At 69.5% G+C, this 18,733-nt stretch overlaps 2 protein-coding genes across 11 annotated transcripts; one reads left to right on the forward strand and one right to left on the reverse strand.

The window, feature by feature from the left end:
• The first annotated feature begins 311 nt into the window (after positions 1 to 311).
• PSMA7 (proteasome 20S subunit alpha 7) lies at positions 312 to 3,806 on the forward strand. Of its 2 annotated transcripts, none has more exons than XM_084247119.1 (7): positions 312 to 405; positions 1,888 to 2,014; positions 2,270 to 2,394; positions 2,783 to 2,905; positions 3,056 to 3,175; positions 3,412 to 3,474; positions 3,601 to 3,806. In XM_084247119.1, the coding sequence occupies exons 1-7, from the start codon at positions 352 to 354 to the stop codon at positions 3,691 to 3,693; spliced, it is 705 nt and encodes a 234-aa protein (XP_084103245.1). In that variant the 5' UTR covers positions 312 to 351; the 3' UTR covers positions 3,694 to 3,806. The 2 variants fall into 2 exon arrangements, with proteins under 2 accessions (XP_084103245.1, XP_084103244.1); XM_084247118.1 differs by having other exon boundaries at positions 337 to 447.
• A 2,646-nt stretch (positions 3,807 to 6,452) lies between these two features.
• LSM14B (LSM family member 14B) lies at positions 6,453 to 12,513 on the reverse strand (the record flags this gene model as incomplete). 9 transcript variants are annotated; one of them, XM_084246788.1, is made up of 9 exons in its annotated part: positions 6,453 to 6,624; positions 7,798 to 7,948; positions 8,177 to 8,254; positions 8,325 to 8,402; positions 8,491 to 8,658; positions 10,170 to 10,286; positions 10,951 to 11,086; positions 11,743 to 11,906; positions 12,387 to 12,513. In XM_084246788.1, the coding sequence occupies 9 exons, from the start codon at positions 12,511 to 12,513 to the stop codon at positions 6,453 to 6,455; spliced, it is 1,191 nt and encodes a 396-aa protein (XP_084102914.1). The 9 variants fall into 9 exon arrangements, with proteins under 9 accessions (XP_084102914.1, XP_084102912.1, XP_084102917.1 ...); XM_084246786.1 differs by having other exon boundaries at positions 8,093 to 8,254; XM_084246791.1 differs by lacking the exon at positions 10,170 to 10,286.
• Between the last annotated feature and the right edge of the window lie 6,220 nt (positions 12,514 to 18,733).

Raw genomic sequence — 18,733 nt, forward strand, 5'->3', positions numbered from 1 at the left:
GGGCCCGCCGCGCCCCCCCGCGCGCCGCCCGCCCCCCGCGCCGCGCCCCGCGCGCCGCCCCCCGGCGGCCGCCCCGCGCCCGCGCGCCCGCGCCGCGCCGCCCCGCCGCGCCCCCCCCGCGCCCGCCGGTGGTTCGGCCCGGCCCGGCCCGGCCCCGCCCCGCCCCGCGCGCCCGCCCCGCCCCGCCCGACGCCGCGACGCCGCGACGCCGCGACGCCGCCCGACGCCGCCGCGCAGGGGGGCGCGACCTCGGCGGGCGTCGGGGGCGCGCGCGCGGGCGTCGGGGGCGCGCGCGGCGTGAGTGTGCGCTTCGGCGGCGGCGGCGGGACTCGGCCGGGCGCGCCCGCCGCGATGAGCTACGACCGCGCCATCACCGTCTTCTCGCCCGACGGCCACCTCTTCCAGGTGGAGTACGCGCAGGAGGCCGTGAAGAAGGGCTCCACCGCGGTGAGCGCGCCGGCCCGGGCCCCGAGGCCGCGGGGTGCGGGGAGGCCCCGGGGTGCGGGGAGGCCCCGGGGTGCGGGGAGGCCCCGGGGTGCGGGAAGGCCCCGGGGTGCGGGGAGGCCCCGGGGTGCGGGGAGGCCCCGGGGTGGGGGCGCGCGGAGGCCGCGGGGTGCGGGGAGGCCCCGGGGTGGGGGCGCGCGGAGGCCGCGGGGTGCGGGGAGGCCCCGGGGTGGGGGCGCGGGGAGGCCCCGGGGTGGGGGCGCGGGGAGGCCCCGGGGTGCGGGCGCGGGGAGGCCCCGGGGTGCGGGCGCGCGGGGAGCGGGCCGGGAAGTAGGCCAGGGTCGGCGCGCGGAGGCCCGGGCCGGGGCGCGCGGGGTTCGCCCAGGGGGCCGGCGCTTCCTGGGGCCGGGCCCGCCGGGGACGGGGCGGCGCCCTGCGGGGAGCTGCGCGCGGCCTTTGTCCCGCCGGCCGTGGGGTGAGCGCGCCGCCGGGCTGCGGGCGCCGGGCTGCGGGCGCCGGGGCGGGCGCCGGGGGCGGGGGACAGCCGGCCATCTTGCGCGCCGCCCGGGCCGCGGGGTGGGGCGCGCGGCGGAGGCGCAGGGGCGGGCAGGCGGCCGGCCGGCCCCTCGCGCCCCGCACGTGCTCCTCGAGGAAGGGCGTGCGTGACCCCGTGCCGCGCCCACCTGGGGGATCCCCCCGAGGGGGAGCAGTGAGCGGGGGTCCCGGTGCTCCCTCCGGTCTGACTGCCGGGCGCGGACCCTGATGGCCTCTCCTGGGCACCGGGTCATGGCGCGCACCGCGTCCCCTTGCTGGCCAGACCCCAGGGCGGCCGGGCAGGGAGCAGCAGCGGCGCCCGGGGGCTGCTCATGGTCTGAGTCTGTTTGAAGTGAAAGCCCAGAGCAAAGAAGAAGGGCCCTGCCCCCCAGTCCTTCCTCTGCCGCCGCCATGCCTTACCTGCCTAACCCGTCAGGAAAGCATCCCGAGGCTTTGAAACTCCCCAAGGGGCTCCCTGAGATCAGCATTGCTGCAGCTAGCGCGCCCGGGGTCTGGCTCCAGGCCTGTGGACAGGCTTCGCGGCTCGGCTTGGGGCCGGAGGAGGCAGGAACCAGGCTCAGCGTCCCACAGCCGGGCTGGGGACAGCCCCAAGGCAGACGAGCGCCACTCCCCGGCAGGAGGGGGCTCTATTTGCATCTACTGTTTCTGTCCTGCTCTTGGGGGCCAGGGGTGGGGGTGTTGGAGTTCAGGAAGCACGGGGGCAGCCGGCCGGCTGGGGGCCTCTCTTCCAGACCTGGCCCATGGCCCTTTATACAAACATGCCTGCTGCTGCGCTGCGAGCCGCGCCGTGTGGGCCCGGGCAGGCATCCAGGCACTCTGCTGCGGGGATAGCCCCTGGGAGCAGGGTGCCCACCTGCACAGGGCCTGACCACAGGCTCTTGGTTTAAGGTGGGCGTGCGGGGAAGAGACATCGTCGTCCTCGGGGTGGAGAAGAAGTCGGTGGCCAAGCTACAGGATGAGCGGACGGTGCGCAAGATCTGTGCCCTGGACGACAACGTCTGCATGGCCTTTGCGGGTGAGTGGGCACCACTGGCCCTGGGGCCACACCTAGAGGGCAGGGGCCTGTTGTGCCTCTGGTGCCAGTCGCTGCAGAAGAGCCACGTCCCCCCAAGGTACAGGCGCTCTGTCCCAGCAGCCCCGGGGCTCCCCTCTCATGACTTGGAATGGCCTCAGTGTGGGTCTGGGCCGGTGGTGGGCGCCCAGGACTCTGGGCTGTGGGCCTAGTGCACCAAGCTGGGGCCCGGGCGAGGTTCTCTTTGCCACATTGCAGGCCTCACTGCTGATGCCAGGATCGTCATCAACCGAGCCCGGGTGGAGTGCCAGAGCCATCGGCTGACTGTGGAGGACCCGGTCACCGTGGAGTACATCACCCGCTACATCGCCAGCCTGAAGCAGGTAGGTGGCACTGCATGGGCACAAGCAGTGTCCATTATGGGGGCACGTCCTTGCTTGTTGGCTAGGCCTGTGCACATTCCCTTCCTGCAGGGTAGTGACTGCTTCTCTCTTGTCCAAGTGGCTGGTCAGCCGCACAGCCAGAGCTGCTGTCCTGTCCAGGTGGGCATGGGCCGGCCGTCTTGGGCCGGGAGTGGCTGTGGCTGCTGTGTACCGGCGCTTGGCATCCGACAGGACACGGCCTGGCCGGAGGAGGATTGAGAGCATTGGTTACTTTACCCTTTGAATAGCCGCTGACCTGGCAGCGGGCTTGGCGCCTCAGTGGCCCCGCCAGTGCACGACCTCTGGGGTTGGCTCCCGCCACTGGCTAACGCATGCCCCTTCCTGCCAGCGCTACACGCAGAGCAACGGGCGCCGGCCGTTTGGCATCTCTGCCCTCATCGTGGGCTTTGACTTCGATGGCACCCCCCGCCTCTATCAGACTGATCCCTCGGGCACCTACCACGCCTGGAAGGTGAGTCCCAGCAAAACGGGCTCCGGGGCTGGGGCAGGGAGCTGGGCGCGGGCGGGGGAAGTGTGGCGTCTCCAGGTGCCCCTCAGGAAGGGTCTGCCCACCACCACGGGCCCTAGTGCGGCCTGCGCCACGCTCATACTTCTCTTTCAGGCCAATGCCATCGGCAGGGGCGCCAAGTCTGTGCGGGAGTTTCTTGAGAAGAATTACACTGACGAGGCCATCGAAACGGACGATCTGACCGTGAAACTGGTCATCAAGGCCCTCCTGGAAGTAAGCTCGCAGCAGGGAAGAGCACGAGATCGTGGAGTCACCCCTGCCGGCTGCTGGGCTGGGCAGAGCGGGCGGCGAGGACGGGTCGGCAGGGCCCAGCACGGGGTTACCCAGAGCGGGCGGGGCCAGTGGGGCCGGCTTGGCCAAACCTCACTGGCATAGGGGTGGCCGCGTCGCCCTGCCAGATCGCCCTGCTCCAGAGGCGGGAGTGTCCAGCGCTCTTCTCCCACTCCCAGGTGGTCCAGTCAGGAGGCAAGAACATCGAGCTGGCTGTGATGCGGCGGGATCAGCCGCTCAAGGTGATGGGCAGCGTCCTGAGTGGTGGGCAGTGCGGCGCCCCGACTGGGGACTGCTGAGCCCGGGCAGCTGACACTGGGGGAGCGGTGACTGTGGGCTGGGCTCACTGTAAATGTTTCAATTGGTAGATTTTGAATCCTGAAGAGATTGAGAAGTATGTTGCTGAAATTGAAAAAGAAAAAGAAGAAAATGAAAAGAAAAAACAAAAGAAAGCCTCGTGAGCGGAGGTCTTCGGCTGTGGCTCTGAACGCTGATCGCGAGCGACATTCCCGTCCCACCCGGACGCCTGTCACGGTTGCACGTCCTGCAATAAACGCCCGTCTTTTGTAACCTTCCTGAGAGCACAGCACCTTCTTGGGGGCCCACTGGGGCTGCGCACGCCTCTCCCCACCGCAGCACTCAGCGGCAGCCAGCACTGGCGCGGCGCCTCCAGAGGTGCAGGCAGGCCCGGAAGGGCACGCCTCGCCGCGGTGCTGGGCCTCCAAGGCCCCTCACACGTGGGCTAACGCCCGTTTCTTCTTGAACCCCAGGTATTAGCGGTCAGGACACAGCACAAGTCACTTTCACGGCAAGGCTGGCGCGAAGCTCCATGCGGCAGCTGCCGTGCTCAGGGCTGGTCTCACGCTTGGTTTCGGTTTACCTGCCCGATGCGTCTGGCAGGCGCCCCCACCCCTTGGGTCTGCAGGTCCATGTAGCCAAAGCGCACTCACGACTCAAAAATGGATCACGGTGTCTACAAACGGGCAGAAGACAGATGCTTCCCCCAAGGGGACATACAGGTGGCCCACAAGCACCCCACAAGACGTCTGCCTCTGCCACAGACATGCGGAGCTGCTGGGCACCACCTCCCCGAGAACAGCTGTCAGCTGAGCAACAGGTGGCGCTCAGGCAGTTGGCGCGGAGTGTCCTCGAACAGCTTCAGGTCCCTCAGTCCAGTTCTCTCTCCTGGGCACTTACCCCAAGATACAGGAGCCCCACAAGGTCGCCACCCCGCCACCCCACCTTCCCTGCGCCTGCCACTGCCTGTGGGTGGCCCTGAGGTCAGTTTGAAGCGAGCAGCAGAACCAAAGGGAGGCTGGGGTCAGCCACAGGCGTGTGGACGTGGCCCCGGGCTCTAGCAGTCCCCCCCCCCCCCCCCCCCCGGCTGGCTGGCTGGCAAGGTGCACCTGAAGCTTCCTTTCCTAGGAAGGGGACAGGAGTCCAGTGCTGCCCAAGCATACCTACCGCCTGGCCAGCTCCAGGCAGCAGCACTTTCAGCTACGCTCCGAGGCTGCCCCTGGACAGAGAAGGGCAGTGTTGCTCCTTTGCCCACAGGCTCTGCTGCTGGCAGAGGCCTGGTGCCACCTGGCTTTGCTCCAGGCTTACACGGGCACTTCACTGTTCAAGGCAGCAGCCCGCACACTTGTCAAGCTCAGTATAAGGGTCAAATTTTAACAAAGCGTCGTGACTGCCAGTCCCACCGGTGGAGAACCAGCACCGTGGCCACCAGTGGCCAGGGTGGTTTCCTCATGGGCCAGCAATGATAGTTGCCCAAAAAGGCTCACACCCTAAAGCTCTGACGGCGCTGAGGTCTGTCCGGGAGGTTGGTGTGGAGACAGGTTGGAGCCGCAGGCCAGGTCTGAGAAGCAGCACTGTGGACCACACGGGCTCAGCCCTCAGATGGTTTTCAAAGGCCCCGACCATGGAGCCCGGCCAGGTCACGGCCTCCCACACGCTCCCACACTGGAGCGCAGAGTGCACGCGTCACTCCAGAGCAGCAAAGAAAGAAGCCGTAAAGGTTTGTGCATGTTTATTTATAATTACAATTTACACCACTCCCATGGCGTAGCCCACGACTACATTCTAAGCCTTAGCTATAATGACCTACAAAAATAAACCGAAGCTTTTACAACAACTTAATAGAAGGAAAATTTCTACCGATACGGAAAGAACGTGGTGACGGGGTGCCGACGCCCACCCGCCCCGCGGGCGCATGCTCCCCCAGAGACCCGGCCCGCCGACATGCAGCCAGTTTATGTCCCGCCCCCCCACCCACTTGTAAAACAAACACAAAACCTATTTACAGTTGAGAAAAATATGCTCAGTCAACTGACCTCGCGAAAGATGACTGGCTTAATCCACGTGCACGCGCCTCTGCGCGGTGCCTGCCCCGGCCAGTGCTGCCCTCGTTGGGGCTGGGGGGACTGTGCCCAGGGCTTGGACGCGGGCTGCCCTCCCGTAGAAGTCAGGCTCAGAGCCACCCCCCGGGAGCGACCGGCTGGGCCCGTCAGGGCGGGCTGGGCGCTCAACAACATGATCCACGGTGCCCCGCCCCCCCCCACATGCCCCCCGCCCCCGGTGGGCGCAGGCCACAGCACCGGGCCCAGCGGGCAGCAGGGATGCACTTGGCGTCACGTCTGCCAAATGAGATCTACTTCACTTTAAAAATCAAAGCGTTCAAAAAGTCACAAAGTAAGAGCCAATCTTTAGCTCTGGAAAACGTTTCCGCAAAATATCAAAACCTTACAACCAGGTTGTGCGTAACTAGAAAGGAAAGATGGGCCGAGACACCTCCAAGAGGCCGCCCGTGCACACCCAGCCACGCGGCTCTGGCAGGCCAGTCCGTGGAGCTCGGTGACGTCCCAGCTAAGCCGCAGCACAAGAGCCCTCCCGGCTGGGAGACGAGGACCTGCCCCCCCAGGGCGGGACCCAGGCGCCCACGGCCCAGGTGCACGTCCAAGCCGCTTCTGCAGGGGCCTGCGGAGAGAACAGGGTGCCGCGTGAGGGCGCTGGGGCGGGGAGTGGTACCGCCACACGAACCACCCACAGCCTGTTAACACGCAGACTCCGCTGGGGCCCGAGAGGCAGCCAAGGCCCCCTGGCAGCGCAGACAGCCCAGCCCAACCCAGCCCCCCGCAGCGAGAACCGGCGGCCACGCTCCTTGCTGCAGGACAAGCCGCGCCAACGCCGCCCACCAGCGGACACAGGAGCCCCACTCACCTCACACCCGGCCGGTCCCCGCTCTGTGGGAAGTCGGGTTGCGACGAGTGGCACCGTTGCCCCTGCCGCCTCGAAATCCACCCCGGAAACTACGGCCACGGAGAAACCTTCCCGATACCCCAAAGGTCTCCGTGTTGAGCTTCCTCTCTTCAGCCCATGTGGTCCGCCTGGAACTAAATCACAGCATCGCACGGCGGCCTGAGTCGGGCCCTGGCCTCCCTGGGAGGACAGGACAAAGGCCAGGGGACAAAGGCCAGGGCTAGGCTGCCACTGCCCCCCAAGAGTCCAGCCAGCGCAGACCCACAACCCACCCTCGGGCCTGTCACCAAGGCAGGCGCAGCTCCGGCTGCAACTCAGGAGCACGCACGGCTCACTGGGCCGGGCCGCCCAGGCAGAGACCCGGAGCACAGAGCCCTGCGGACACACGTAGCTGCTGGGTGAGGGGGTGCGGGTCAGGCCGAGCGAGTGCCCAACAGCGGTGGCGGGGAAATAGTACCACCTGCATGTGCTGCCCACGCCCGCCGGGACGAGTCAGTGCCTGGACCTGTGGGCCCCTCGGGCGACCCGGCGCTCGAGGCAGCCGCCTCCTTAAACAGCCCAAGTGGCCCGTGGCCCGCAGCCAACACCAGGGACTCAGCATCTCCCCGTTACTCAGCTCCACCTTCAGAGCCCGCGCACAGCCCCGCCCTCCTCCGAGTCCCCAAGCAGGGCACCCAGCTTCCCCGTCTGCCCACCCTCATCCAGACACACTCGGCAGCTGGAGACCCCCCACAGCGCCCCTTGGCTCGGAGCAGTCATCACCCCAACCCCAGGCCCTGCTCCCACACCCCAGGCTCCTCCTCCCCGCACTCGAACTCTGTGAGAACAAGCCGCCTCCCAACGGCCTGTCCCGTGGCCCACAGTCCCGCCTCGCCAGCCACCCCCGAGCCAGGACACGGCGTGGGAGCAATGCCTCCCGGCCCACGTCCTGCCGTGGCTGGCACGTGGGGCGTAGACCACAGGCACCAAGGATCAGCTCCAAGCCCATTGGCTTGGTGACTACCGAGTGTGCTCAAGGGCAACACCTGAGCACCCACCAGGTGCTGAGCCCCCAGCAGCTAGGTGGAGGCCAGGACAGGGCGCTCTGACCAGCTGCATCAGGGAACAAAGGCCGGCGGCCCAGCAGGGTCAGCCAAGAGGCAGGAAGGGGCTAAAGCGAGAGGCCAGAACTGAAAACCGACAGCCGTGTGGCAGGTCGCAGCGGCCAGGCCAGCCTGAAGCACCGGGGCACCCCCGGGAAGGCGGCCCCTGGGGCAAGGTGGTGGCAGCGCCCCGTGCGGAGGGCCCATGGGCCGGGCCCAGCCTACCTGGTCTTGAGCTCGGAGGAGATGTTGTCGAAGAAGGACTTGGACTTGTCGTAGTAGCAGCTGGGCCCCACGCGGTCGTCCTCGGCGGGGCCCTCGTCGCTCTGCGCCACCACCGCGGCGTCCTTCTCGTCCCCCTTGTCCGCCCTGTCGTCTGCACGGGGAGCGTGCTGCGTTGGGGGCGGCCCTCCCGGGACCCCGCACGCCCCCCGCGCCTCCTGAGCCCTGCTGCCCGCCCCCGGCTGGAGCAGCGGGCAGCACGCCCCCCCCACCAGCCCCCGGGGAGGCCGGGCCCCACCTCTGACGGTGAGCTTCTTCTTGAACTCCCGGTCCAGCTCCTCTCGGTTAAACTGGGCGTTTGCGCTCTCAAAGTCGAAATCACCCTCAAACTTGATGGTGTTCTCCTTGACGCTCGAGGGGCGGTTCTGCCCTCGGGAGCGGTTTCTGGTCCGCCTGTTCCCTGCGAGGAGACAGCCCGCGTGAGCCCACGCACGGGGCGCGAGGGCAGCCACGTCGGGCAGGGGCATCACCTGATCGCCTGCGCTGCGGCCGGCGGTTCTCGTCGTTCACCTGGCCTTGTGTCTGCGCCGCCGCCGGCTGCACTGCGTCTAGGGTGCAAGGGACAGTGAGGCCGGCGCCGGCAGCCTGGCCCTGGCGGGAGGCTCCAACCAGACAGACCACGGGGCACGGACGTACCGATGGTGGCCTTGCTGTTTGGCTGGGCCGGGCGGGCGTTGAGCTGGGTGCCCGCAGCGCCCTTGCCTGGAAACTGCTTCTTGGTGCTCAGGTTGTCGACAGAGCCCGTCTGCACGGCCTGCTCCACCATGGGGCTCTTGCCGCCCGGGACAGAGGGAAAGCCAGCTCCTGGCGGGGTGGGTGGCGCATTTAAAGACAGAGGAGGCGGCCGCCCGCACCCCGCCCATGCCCCCCGCATGCACGCCCGACCATGGCCATCCCTCTCCTGGTCGGAACCACAGAGAGCAGAGGAAGGCAACACTCCCCACTGGCCACACCCCATGTTGGCCCGCAACAGGCCAGCAACACTCGCAGGAGGTTGGGTCAGGAACCACGGCCAAAGGGCAGCATCCACTGGTGTGCGGGGGCTGCTTAAGTGCCAGCCCCAGGGGCACAGAGGTCCTGTGCTATCGGGGAATTCACCACCTGAGGTGTTTCGTTCTGGCCTACGCAGGACAAGTCCTGCCCAGCCTAGGGTCTTCTAAATTAAGCGCTCAAACAACTTCCCTTTTGCTTAAGACACAAGCGGCTACGGATGATGAGAGAGAGCTGACTTCAAAGAACGTGCTGCCCGAGAGCCTCCCGACAGTAGAGGCCCATCGTGGAGAGCTGAAGGTTCGAGGCTGCCCCGCCTGAGTTGGGGAGAATGCTGGACACCTGCTGGGGGGGCCCTACTGGGGGACCCCAGAGGCAGCAGCAGCAGGGGCTGGGCTAGCGCCTCAGGCCTGTCCTGTTCCAGATCTAGCGCTGACACCCAGGCCCCGGGGAGGTGCACGGAGATCTGCGACACACGAAGATGACAGCCTGTCTTCCCCTCACACAGACGGACTTGGAGATGCAGAGAGAGTTCAGGGGAGCAGAGCCAGAGCTCACAGGGCCCAAGGAAGGCCTGGCAGGCTGCGCGCGAGGGCCTTGAGGCCACGCCTTGTCCAGAGCCACCTCCTCTGACCCGTCCTCTCAGTCAGCACGGCACCCGAGTGCCGTCTCCCGAGTGCTTCCTGCTTACGCTAACTGGATGGGGCCCAGAGTGCTGGCCCTGCAATCACCTTGACCCGGAGGCGCACCCCAGGCTTTGTACTGCATGCGCCCGGCCAAGGCAGGCAACCCGCCCAGCAAGAGCAAGCACGATGCCACCTCCAGCCGCGGGCACGTGACCTCCGGTCCTGGTGAGAACAGGGGATTCGGCAAAGGCCAAGAAGCCCCACAGGTGCTGCTGCTCCGCGGCAGGTAGGGGCCGTGGCAGGAGGTGCAAGCCAGTTCTAGCCAGCGGCGGCCTGCCCACGTGCGCTCCTTTTAAAAGGACCCGCTCTCCTATTTCAAGGTTCTGCACGCTAGCCACAGAGCCACCCTGCCCGCAGAGCAGTGCTTGCGTCACTCAGGGAGGCCTCTGCATCACACCCGGCAGTCTCCAGCCGATCTGGAGCCAGCAGCCCGAGGGAATGCCCTCACTGACGTGTCAGAGGAGACCCTAGACCCAGGACAGCACATGGCACTGGTTCTTCCTAAGCTTTCCCCGGAAACCGGAGGCTGATGGGCCGCACAGCCTCAGCCAGCGCTCTGCTCCGCCTGTCACTCGGACTGTGGTCTACCCCTGGCTCAGAGGGCCGGCAAGACCGCATGCAGCTCCCCACTGCTGTTACCCTTGACAGTGAGCGGGCGTGGCTCTGAGGACACGTCAAGCTCTGAAACAGGCTGTGGAGATGGAGAAGAACTAGGGCTGGAAGCTGCGGCTGAGGCTGGAGGGCTTACCAACTTCTCTAAAAGAAGATAAAGGAGAAAGAGCAAAACAGAGTGCACATGTAAGTCACGCGGTGCCGATCCTCGCCCCGCTTGGGAAGGGCCAAGCATCTCTCCCCAGACACTTGTCCCGCCAACTTGTCTGGAGACAGTGTGCCAGGTTGAGCGGCGCCGTCACTGGGGTGAGCCGCCGAGACGGCAGGGCCTGGGAGGAGGGCCGCGGACGCCGCCTTGGGCTGCTCACACAGTGCACGCAGGAGCATGTGCGGGTCGCCTGCCAGCTCCAGCGTTCGCCTGGCAAAACCATCCAGGCCAAGCTGAGCAGACGCTGTCCCTGCACGCAGGCCGCAGAGGCCCACCCGGCTGCATCCCGGGAGGCTCGCTGCTGATGGCAGGACACGAGCCGCAGCCGTGGGCCCTCCCCAGCCCCTCTGCAGACTTGGGCGTGTGCTGGCGCAGGCCCAGGCCGCCCCCCTCCAGGCAGACGCGCTGCTGCCTCCACCCAGTGCGCCGGCACGTGCAGGCTGCCCTGACTCAGCTCACCTGCTCTTTCCTCTGGACCGGGTGGTGCCTCGAGTGGCGTGGAGCACACCGCGCAGAGGGATGAGAACACCGCCCTGCCATCGAGGCCTGGAGCCCCGGCATGGGAGCTCGTGGCAGGTGCGTGAGAAACAGGCTACTCACCCAGGCCCAGGGACGCGGCATACTGCTGGCTGAGCAGGGAGCTGGCGGCCAGCTGGCTGTAGGACGGCATCCCTCTGAAGGGGCTGTAAGGCACATGGGGCTGGAAGGAGGCGGCCGACGCAGAGCCTAGGGAAGACTGAGCGGCGAGACACACAATGAGCGCAGCGCGGGCCCACGGAGACCGGCTCCCAGGACGTGCCAGGGCACTTGGAGGCCTGTCCACCTTTCACCCCTGCCCCCTCCAGAGACTTCTGGCTGCTGGCCACCAGGGCGCAGCCTCTGCTACGAGAGCAGGCATGCCCTTCTCCGCTCGGTCCTGCCGCTTACCTGCCCCTGACCGCATGCTTTGGGGTACTCTCCTCCTCCCCTCCAGCTGGACCCTCGTTTGTGGGTATCCCCAAGACCTGGCTCTGGTGTGGTCCTTTCCTGAGCTCCTTGGGAAACCTACCCAACTTCCTAAACGCCTGGTCTGGGGCCTCTCAGCGCACCCCTCAGCCTGTCTCTCATGCTCCCGCCTCCCAGGGAGAACGCAGACGGGCGCCCCTCCAGAGAGAGCCCAGAGCAACCTCCGGGGCTGGAGCTGCCCATTGGGACGACACGGCGGGCATCCTCCCGGAGCGGACGCCTGCTGCGGGGAACGCTGCCGCCCACCAGCCGCCCCGCCACGGCCAGAGCACCAGGTGCTCCCCGCGCCGCCAAGCGCCGATGTGCTGCAGGCGGGACGCCCCCGGAGAGCGCCAGGCCCCGCGGGAGCGCGTCCCCAGGAGCGCCCCGGGCCGCCGGCCGCCTTGCCTGGACGATGGCGGGGTCCTGCGGGAGCGCATGCTGCGCCCGCGGCGGCTCGCACACGGTGATGTCCTTGATGTCGCTGCCGCGGAAGATGATGTACTCGTAGATCTCCTCGCGCGGCGGCGCGGGCCGCTCCGTGGGCCGGTCCTCGGTGCCGAAGGAGCGCACTGGGGCGAGGGGGCGCGTCAGGCCGGCCGCGGGCCCCGCCTCCCGCCCGGCCTCGCGCCCCCCAGGCCGGCGGCCCCGCCTGCGCCGCCCCCCGGGGCGAGGACAAAGGGCCGCGGCAGGGCCGCCCCGCAGCCGCCCCCGGCGCCCGCCCGGGTCCGCGCCCGGCGACGCGCCCGGGGCCCCCCGCGGCCCCCCGCGGCCCCCCGCGGCCCGGACGCCGGCCCGAGGCCCAGGGCGCCGCCGGCGGGGGCCGGGGGGATGCGGGGCGCGGGGGGCGCGGGGGGGGCGGGGGATGCGGGGCGCGGGGGGCCGGGGGGATGCGGGGCCGGGGGGCGCGGGGGGGGCGGGGGATGCGGGGCGCGGGGGGCCGGGGGGATGCGGGGCCGGGGGGCGCGGGGGGCCGGGGGGACGCGGGGCGCGGGGGGCGCGGGGCGCGGGCGGGCGCGGGGGCGGGCGCGGGCGGGGGCGGTTGGGCCTACCCTTGGCGAGCGCCACGGTGGAGTTGTCGGTGTCGATGGTGTAGAGGACGCCCTCGTAGCGGATCTGCGCCTTGGAGATGAGGCTGATCTTGCTGCCCAGGTACGGGGTCCCCGAGGAGCCGCTCATGGCGGCGGCGCCGCCGGGCCCGGCCCCGCCTCGCCGCCCCCGCGCCCGCCGCCCGCGCCCGCCGCCCGCCGCCGCCCGCCGCCGCCGCCCGCGGAGCGCGCCGAGGCCTGCGGGACCGGCCTGCGAGGAGCGCGGGGAGGAGGGGCCGCCGCGGCACATCCGGGGCTCGCGCCGCCCCCGCACGCCCGCCGCCCATTGGCCGCCGCGCCGGCGCCCTTTAAAGATGGCCGCGCCGCCCGCCGGGGGCGGGGCCGAGCCGCGCGCCTGCGCAGCGCGCGCCGCCGCCCGCCCGGCCCGGCGTCCCCGGCTCCCCGCCCCCGCCCGGCTCCCGGCGGCCCCCGCGCGGGCGGGGCGCGCGACACCGCGGGGGCGGGGCGCGGCGGGGCGCGCGTGCGCCGTCGGGGGCGCCCGGCCCGGCCCCGGCCCCCGGCCTCAGTCTCCCCTCTGCTGGGGCGGCCCCTGCCCCCCGGCTCCAGGCCGGGCCTCCCGGCGCCGGTGCCCCGGCCTGCGGGGGTCCCGGCCGCTGGCGGGGGGCGGCTTCCCGCCGGCCGGGCCCCGGGGGGCGGGGCGGGGGCGTCTCCGGACTCAGGCCGCGGGCGGGCCGGGCACCCGGGGCGGGGGCGACCGTCGCCCTGACTAGGCCGGGCCGGCGGCGGCCCCGCGGAAGAGCTGCCCGCCCGGCCCCGGGGCCCCGCCCGCCCCGGGGCTCCCCCCCGGGCCCTCCCCCGGGCCCCCTCCCCGGGCTCCCCCTCTGCCCCCGGGGCTCCCCCCTTCTGCCCGCGCGGTCCGGCCGCCTCCCCGCCAGCGGGTCCGGTCAGGGCCGGGTTGGGTCGGGACCGGCTCTAGGGGTGGGGACAGCGCCCTGCAGCGCGGAGCAAAGCGGGGCCCGCGAGAACGGGGCGTCGCCGGGCGGCCTCTGACCGCGCCGCGGGGCTGCCGGCCCCGCCCGGGCTCGCGGCGCCCCACAGCGCCCGGGGAGGGAAGGGGCCGCCGGGGTTGGAGAAGAGCTGGGACGTTCTCGCGGTCCGCCTGCCGAGACTTTCCGGTCCCCCCCAGGTTTGCTTTTCGGCTCCTGGAAAGTGGCACCGGCAAGAACAGAGGCTGCACCCCCGAGTGGGCCCGCCCCAGCCGTCCTGTCTCGGGGCTCGGGCCTCCCGTGCAGGAGTGGGGCAGGCTGCCCTTAGCCCGGCCCCCTTCCAGGCGCACCTGTGGGGACCCGGCGCTGACCCGCTTTCTCCAACGCCTCAGCGGTTGCCTGGCCTGACAGTCCCGGGGACAGGGAGCATCTGCCCCCCGCTTTCCGGGTCCAGAATGTGGCTCACCCGAGGTTACGGGTACCGGGCCTCACCGTCTCAGGTTCTAAGCTACAAGCCTCCACCTGCTGGGGGTTGGGGCCGCATCTTCACACACAAGATCTGGTTCTGTCTTGGGAAGGCCCTGGGGCTCCCCCAGGCCAGAGCAGCATCCTCCCAGAGAGCCTCCAGGCCCCCGGGTGCAGCACCTGGTTCCCTGGGGACATCGACTTGTGTGCAAGTGCCCAGCCCGGGCAGAGGCTGCCAACACTGAGGTGCGCAGGCCAGCGATGCCCTTTTACTCCTGGGCACTGGGGAAAGGGAGCAGCGGGACCGGGATGTGAACCTGACCCCCACTGTTGGGGTCTTTCTGGGCCGCACGGTGCCCCCCTCAGCAACCGCCTTACACTGGCGAGTGCACACGCGGTGAGCTGAGAAGCTGGGAAACCCTGGCAGCTGACTCCCTGCCTCAGTTTCCTCATCTGCCAAGTGTAGGTCATGGCCGTCCTGCCCCTCGTACCGCTGCGCCGGAGGGCCCCGGAAGGTAATGGCCGAGCCGCGTGAAGGCGCCAGGGCCCGGCAGCTGGCCGGGTTCCCGCCGCCACAGCTGCGTCGTCAGCGCCCGCTGCGTCCCTCGTGGGGACGGCTGCGGATAGGACTCGGGGCCTCCGTCACCTGCCCAGCTGGGGTCACACGGCCAGCGTCCTGCCATAGGCGAGGGGACCTTGGCCGAGACCCGCCGGTGAGTACCGTCTGCACCCGGGGCTGCGTGCGATTGCTCAGGTGCCCCCGCTTAGAGGGCACAAAGCAGGGCAGGCGTGCCGGGTCCCAGGTGGTAGGGCCCGCCCCTCCTCTCCTCCAGGGCCCCAGGAAGGCCCCGCAGACGCTGCCTGCAGGCGGGCTTTGGGGGTGTCCTCTCCGGGAGGCTCCGGGCAGGCCTGGAAGCAGGGAGGGGTGTTGGGAGCCCACGCCGGATGGAAGGGGGCAGGAGGGGAGTGGTGCCCGTAGCTTGGGCCCTCTGGGGCTGCCCACGGCCCAAGGCCGCTCCCCTGGAGGGTCAGGAGCACGTGGGTGGGTCGTGGGGCCGAGGTCACGCCTTCTGTGATCTCTGCCCTTTGCCCCCTTTTCCCACCTCCCCCCTCCCCCTCCTCTGCCCGCTCTGCTGGGGCGGGCAGTGCTGGGGCCCGGAGGCGGGAGGGTGTGGTGGCCGTGCCCCCAGGTCAGCGTGAGGGCCTGGGGCGCCCTCCCGACTGCAGGGGAAGGGGAAGGCAGGTGCACAGCAGGCACAGCAGGCGGGCGCACAGTTCTCACTCCCGGGGCCCTGGGTGCCGCCGCCCGGCTCGCTGTGCTCAGGAGATGGGGTGAGGGGCACAGGCCTGGACCACCACGCTTCCCAGCCGGAGTCCAGGCCCCGCCCCGCAGGGATAGCCCCAGACCCTCCCCAGCGTCAGGGAGTGTGGACAGACCAGAGGGAGGGCGGGTGGACCAGTGGGGGGCGGTCTCGCTGGCAACTGGGCGCGCTCCCAGTGAAGGGCCACAGGAAGGGGTGCTGGGGGCCTGCGAGGACCCCGTGTGGGAGGGGCTGAGGCAGGCTGCGACTCCCACCCTCGGGGTCACCCGCTAGGCCACCCGCCTCGGCCTGGGGAGCAGGGCTCTAGGCCCAGGGATGGATGGGGGGCCTTGGGGGCAGTGCCTCTGGTGGTGGGTGGGTTTCGGCCCCCATGACACATGCTGGGAGCACCCAAAGCAGGGGTGAGCGGGACACATGCCGGGGGCACCCTGGGCAGGGGCTAGCAGGAGGTAATGCGAAGGAGTCTCAAAGGGGTGGAGGGGAACTCCATGGGGAAGCGCACGGCCTGGAGACAGTGTGGGGACCACACCTGGGGTCCCGTACGTCCCCCGCTGCGTGCCCGGGTGTCTCCTTCCCGCCATAAAGGGGCTGCCAGCTCGGCCCACGCCTGCTTCTCCTGGCACAGGTGCCGGTGCCAGGAGGCCGTGCTGCCAGCCTGTGCCCACAGCCCCAGACCTGGTTCCAGTGTAAGAGCCTGGCCGCGGCCAGCGCCCCGTACTGTGTGCCCAGCTCTGAGGGGAGGGTGCAGCGTTCCCGTGCCCCTTGAGCACCCCGTCCTCTGCCCCTGGTGGGAGGCTTGAGCTGGACCAGATCCTGCTCTCCTGCCGGCAGAGTGGGTCCCCGTGGCCCAGGGGCCCTGATGGGAAGCCCAGGGTACCCCTGCGGGTGCCCCTCCTCCGGGCACCCCTCCTGCAGGCCCTCAGCCCACCAGGGGACCCGGGGAAGACACGCCTCGGTGGTGTTCTGGCCGCGTCTGCAAGCCGGGGGCGTGGGCCGCTGGCGGTCAGGACGGCGATCGTGGAGCAACGGTCTAGGAGGGGCCTGGCATCCTCAGCCCTGGACACCCATGCGCTCCCTGCTGTGCCGGGACAGTGGAGCTGGCCCTGCTTCAGCCTCTTCGCAGCCCGGGGGTGCACAGGAGCGTCCGGTGCCCTGATCCAAGCCCCATGCTCACCTGGACAGCCTGCCTGCAGCATCGGGGCGCTGCCCTGCCCCAGCTGGTGGCTCCAAGCAAGAGGAGGCAGGTTGGGTCTCAGGTAGTTGCCATGGTAACCTGAGGCCAGCCCCCACCTCGCTGCCCGCAGAGTGGCAGCCCCAGGGCTCAGTCCTGTCTCTAGCCTGACCCCCAGCGTTCCCGCAGGCGGTCCGTGGGTCCCCACGGGCAACCGAGACTTTCTCCCAGGGGAGAAGGGGAGCTCGGGGCAAGGGCGCCTGACTCCTGGGAAGGTCCGTCTTGCTCGCACCAGAAACCCTTAACCACCCCAGCAGGAGTCAGTGGGCTCGGGGTGGACCCGGACACAGTGCCGCGTGAGGGGGAGGGGAGGGCGGCGCCCTGCTGGGGGTGGGGGGAGGTGGGCGCTGGGCTCGCAAAGCTGGGCAGACAGGGTGCTGGTGGAAACACGTTTCCCAGGCTGCTCGCTCCACTGGCCGGGGGGTGAGGCGTGTGGACACAGGCGTGAGCACCCTGCCCCCTGGAGGGAGCTGGGCAGGGCAGTTGGAGGCCGCCCAGGGTCTGTGCAGCAACAGCTGCCGAGGCCTGTGCCCACCTCGTCTGCCTCGAGGCTGCGTCCTGGCGGGACATCCCAGGTGGCCACAGAGGGTGGCGTCTGGGCTGTTTCCACTGTCCAGCTCCTGGGCACAGCGGGCCACGGACACTCATGTGCAGGGTCTGCGTGGACGTGTCTTCACGCCTCTGGGTCTAAACCGAGGAGGATACTTGCTGGGGGCCGCGCAAGCTGCAGGTGTAGGGGCCGCTCCTTCTCAGACATGGGGCTGCCGATGTGTCTGCAGCCGCGCTGGGTGCAGGGCGGCGCCTCACCCCAGGGCCTGAGCCCCTTGGAAGCCACGCCGTGGTGCCGGCGGCCTGTGCTGGACTGGCTGCGCTTCTGCCTGGAGGGCGGAGCCCCATCTCAGTTTGTGGGCTGGGCTGGGTGTGACTCAGCTCAGGTGAAGGCCTGCTGGCCCAGGAGGATGTGGGGGGGGGGTTGGGGGGTGGTCCCCAGAGAGGCACCTGTTCTCTGTGGGGGAGGCGCCGCCGACTCTCTCCCCATGGGCCTGGCCACTCTGTGGCCTTAGAGCGTCCAACGCTGGTCAGGTCAGCCAGGCCCTGCCTTTGGCCAGCAGCCCCGCCTCCTGGGAGCGCTGGCAGCCTGGCCAGCAAATCGGGTTTGAACTTGAGCTTCTTCTGCTCTTCCCCCGGAGAGAAGGGTTTCTCCAAGGCTGCTAATGAGACTGGAGGGTCTCACGCTTTGTTTTCAATTGTTAATTGCCCTCAGCCTGTCATTAGGTCTTAAGTCAATGCAGCCGAGTTAACAACCCTTGGGCCCATTGTCCCCACCCCGCCCCTCTACCAGCCCCTGGGCAGGAACAGGCCAGCAGCTGGGCCCAGGGCGGGGTCACCCACCCACCCGGTTTGGCTGCCAGATTTGCTGAGGTAGGAGAGTGTTCGGGGGCGGCCGCCCCTTGTAGAGGGAGAGAGTTAGCGGGGCTAGACAGGTGGCCATCCAGAGTGATGTGCCCGAGTGGGGGCTGCAGGCCCAGCCAGCGGCACTGCCCACCCCCTGGCTCGGCAGTGACTGTGACCTGGGCTCGGAGCCGGTGGGCGGCCCCTCACCCGCTCCTCTAGAGGCCACTTGAGGGCAGGACCCAGGATGGGGTTTTTAGAGCTCGCCTGGGGACCCCGATGCACACCCAGGTGTGGCCCTCTGGCCAAAGACGAGGGGAGGAAGTCGGGGCAAACAGGTGAAGGCCGGCCTGGGCATAAGAGGAGGGTGCAGAGGGACAGGGCAAGGAGAAGGGATGCAGTCGGAGGGGCCCCAGGGAGCCTGCACTAAGGAGGAGGGATGAAGAAGGAGCAGCCAGTTCCATGGGGACCCTTTCCAGGTGCAGCGGGGCTGTGAGCTGAGGGTTAGGGGTCTGTAGGTCTTGAGGTGATGGACACGCCTTGGTGCCCCCTGCCCCACCCCAGATCCGTCTGGCCCCAGGACACTGGCCCCTAGACAGATGAGGGGTAACCTGGGGAAGGTGCCCACGCTCACCTGCTGGCACTGGGCCAGCCCCTGGGCGAGGCGCAGGTCCAGGTTCTCAACCTTCCACCACAGACGAGGTGCAAGGGCCAGTCTGGACGGCAGGCCCGGTGTGCTGTCTTGATAGGAGGGGCGCACGAGGGTTTCTGGGTGCGTCTGGGTTGGAAGCCTCCGGGAGCGCATGTGTGTGATTCCAGTTACATAGGAATGGGCAGGCGTCCCTTAGGAAGACGTCTCCAGCATGCATGGCCACTTCACTGGTGGCCGCCCCGGCTCTCAGGCCCCCTGCACCCCTGTGCTGGCAGAACCTACATCGGAGAGAGTTGGAAAGC

Source organism: Talpa europaea (genome assembly GCF_964194135.1).
Source record: "Talpa europaea genome assembly, chromosome: 11".
NCBI lineage: Eukaryota > Metazoa > Chordata > Mammalia > Eulipotyphla > Talpidae > Talpa > Talpa europaea.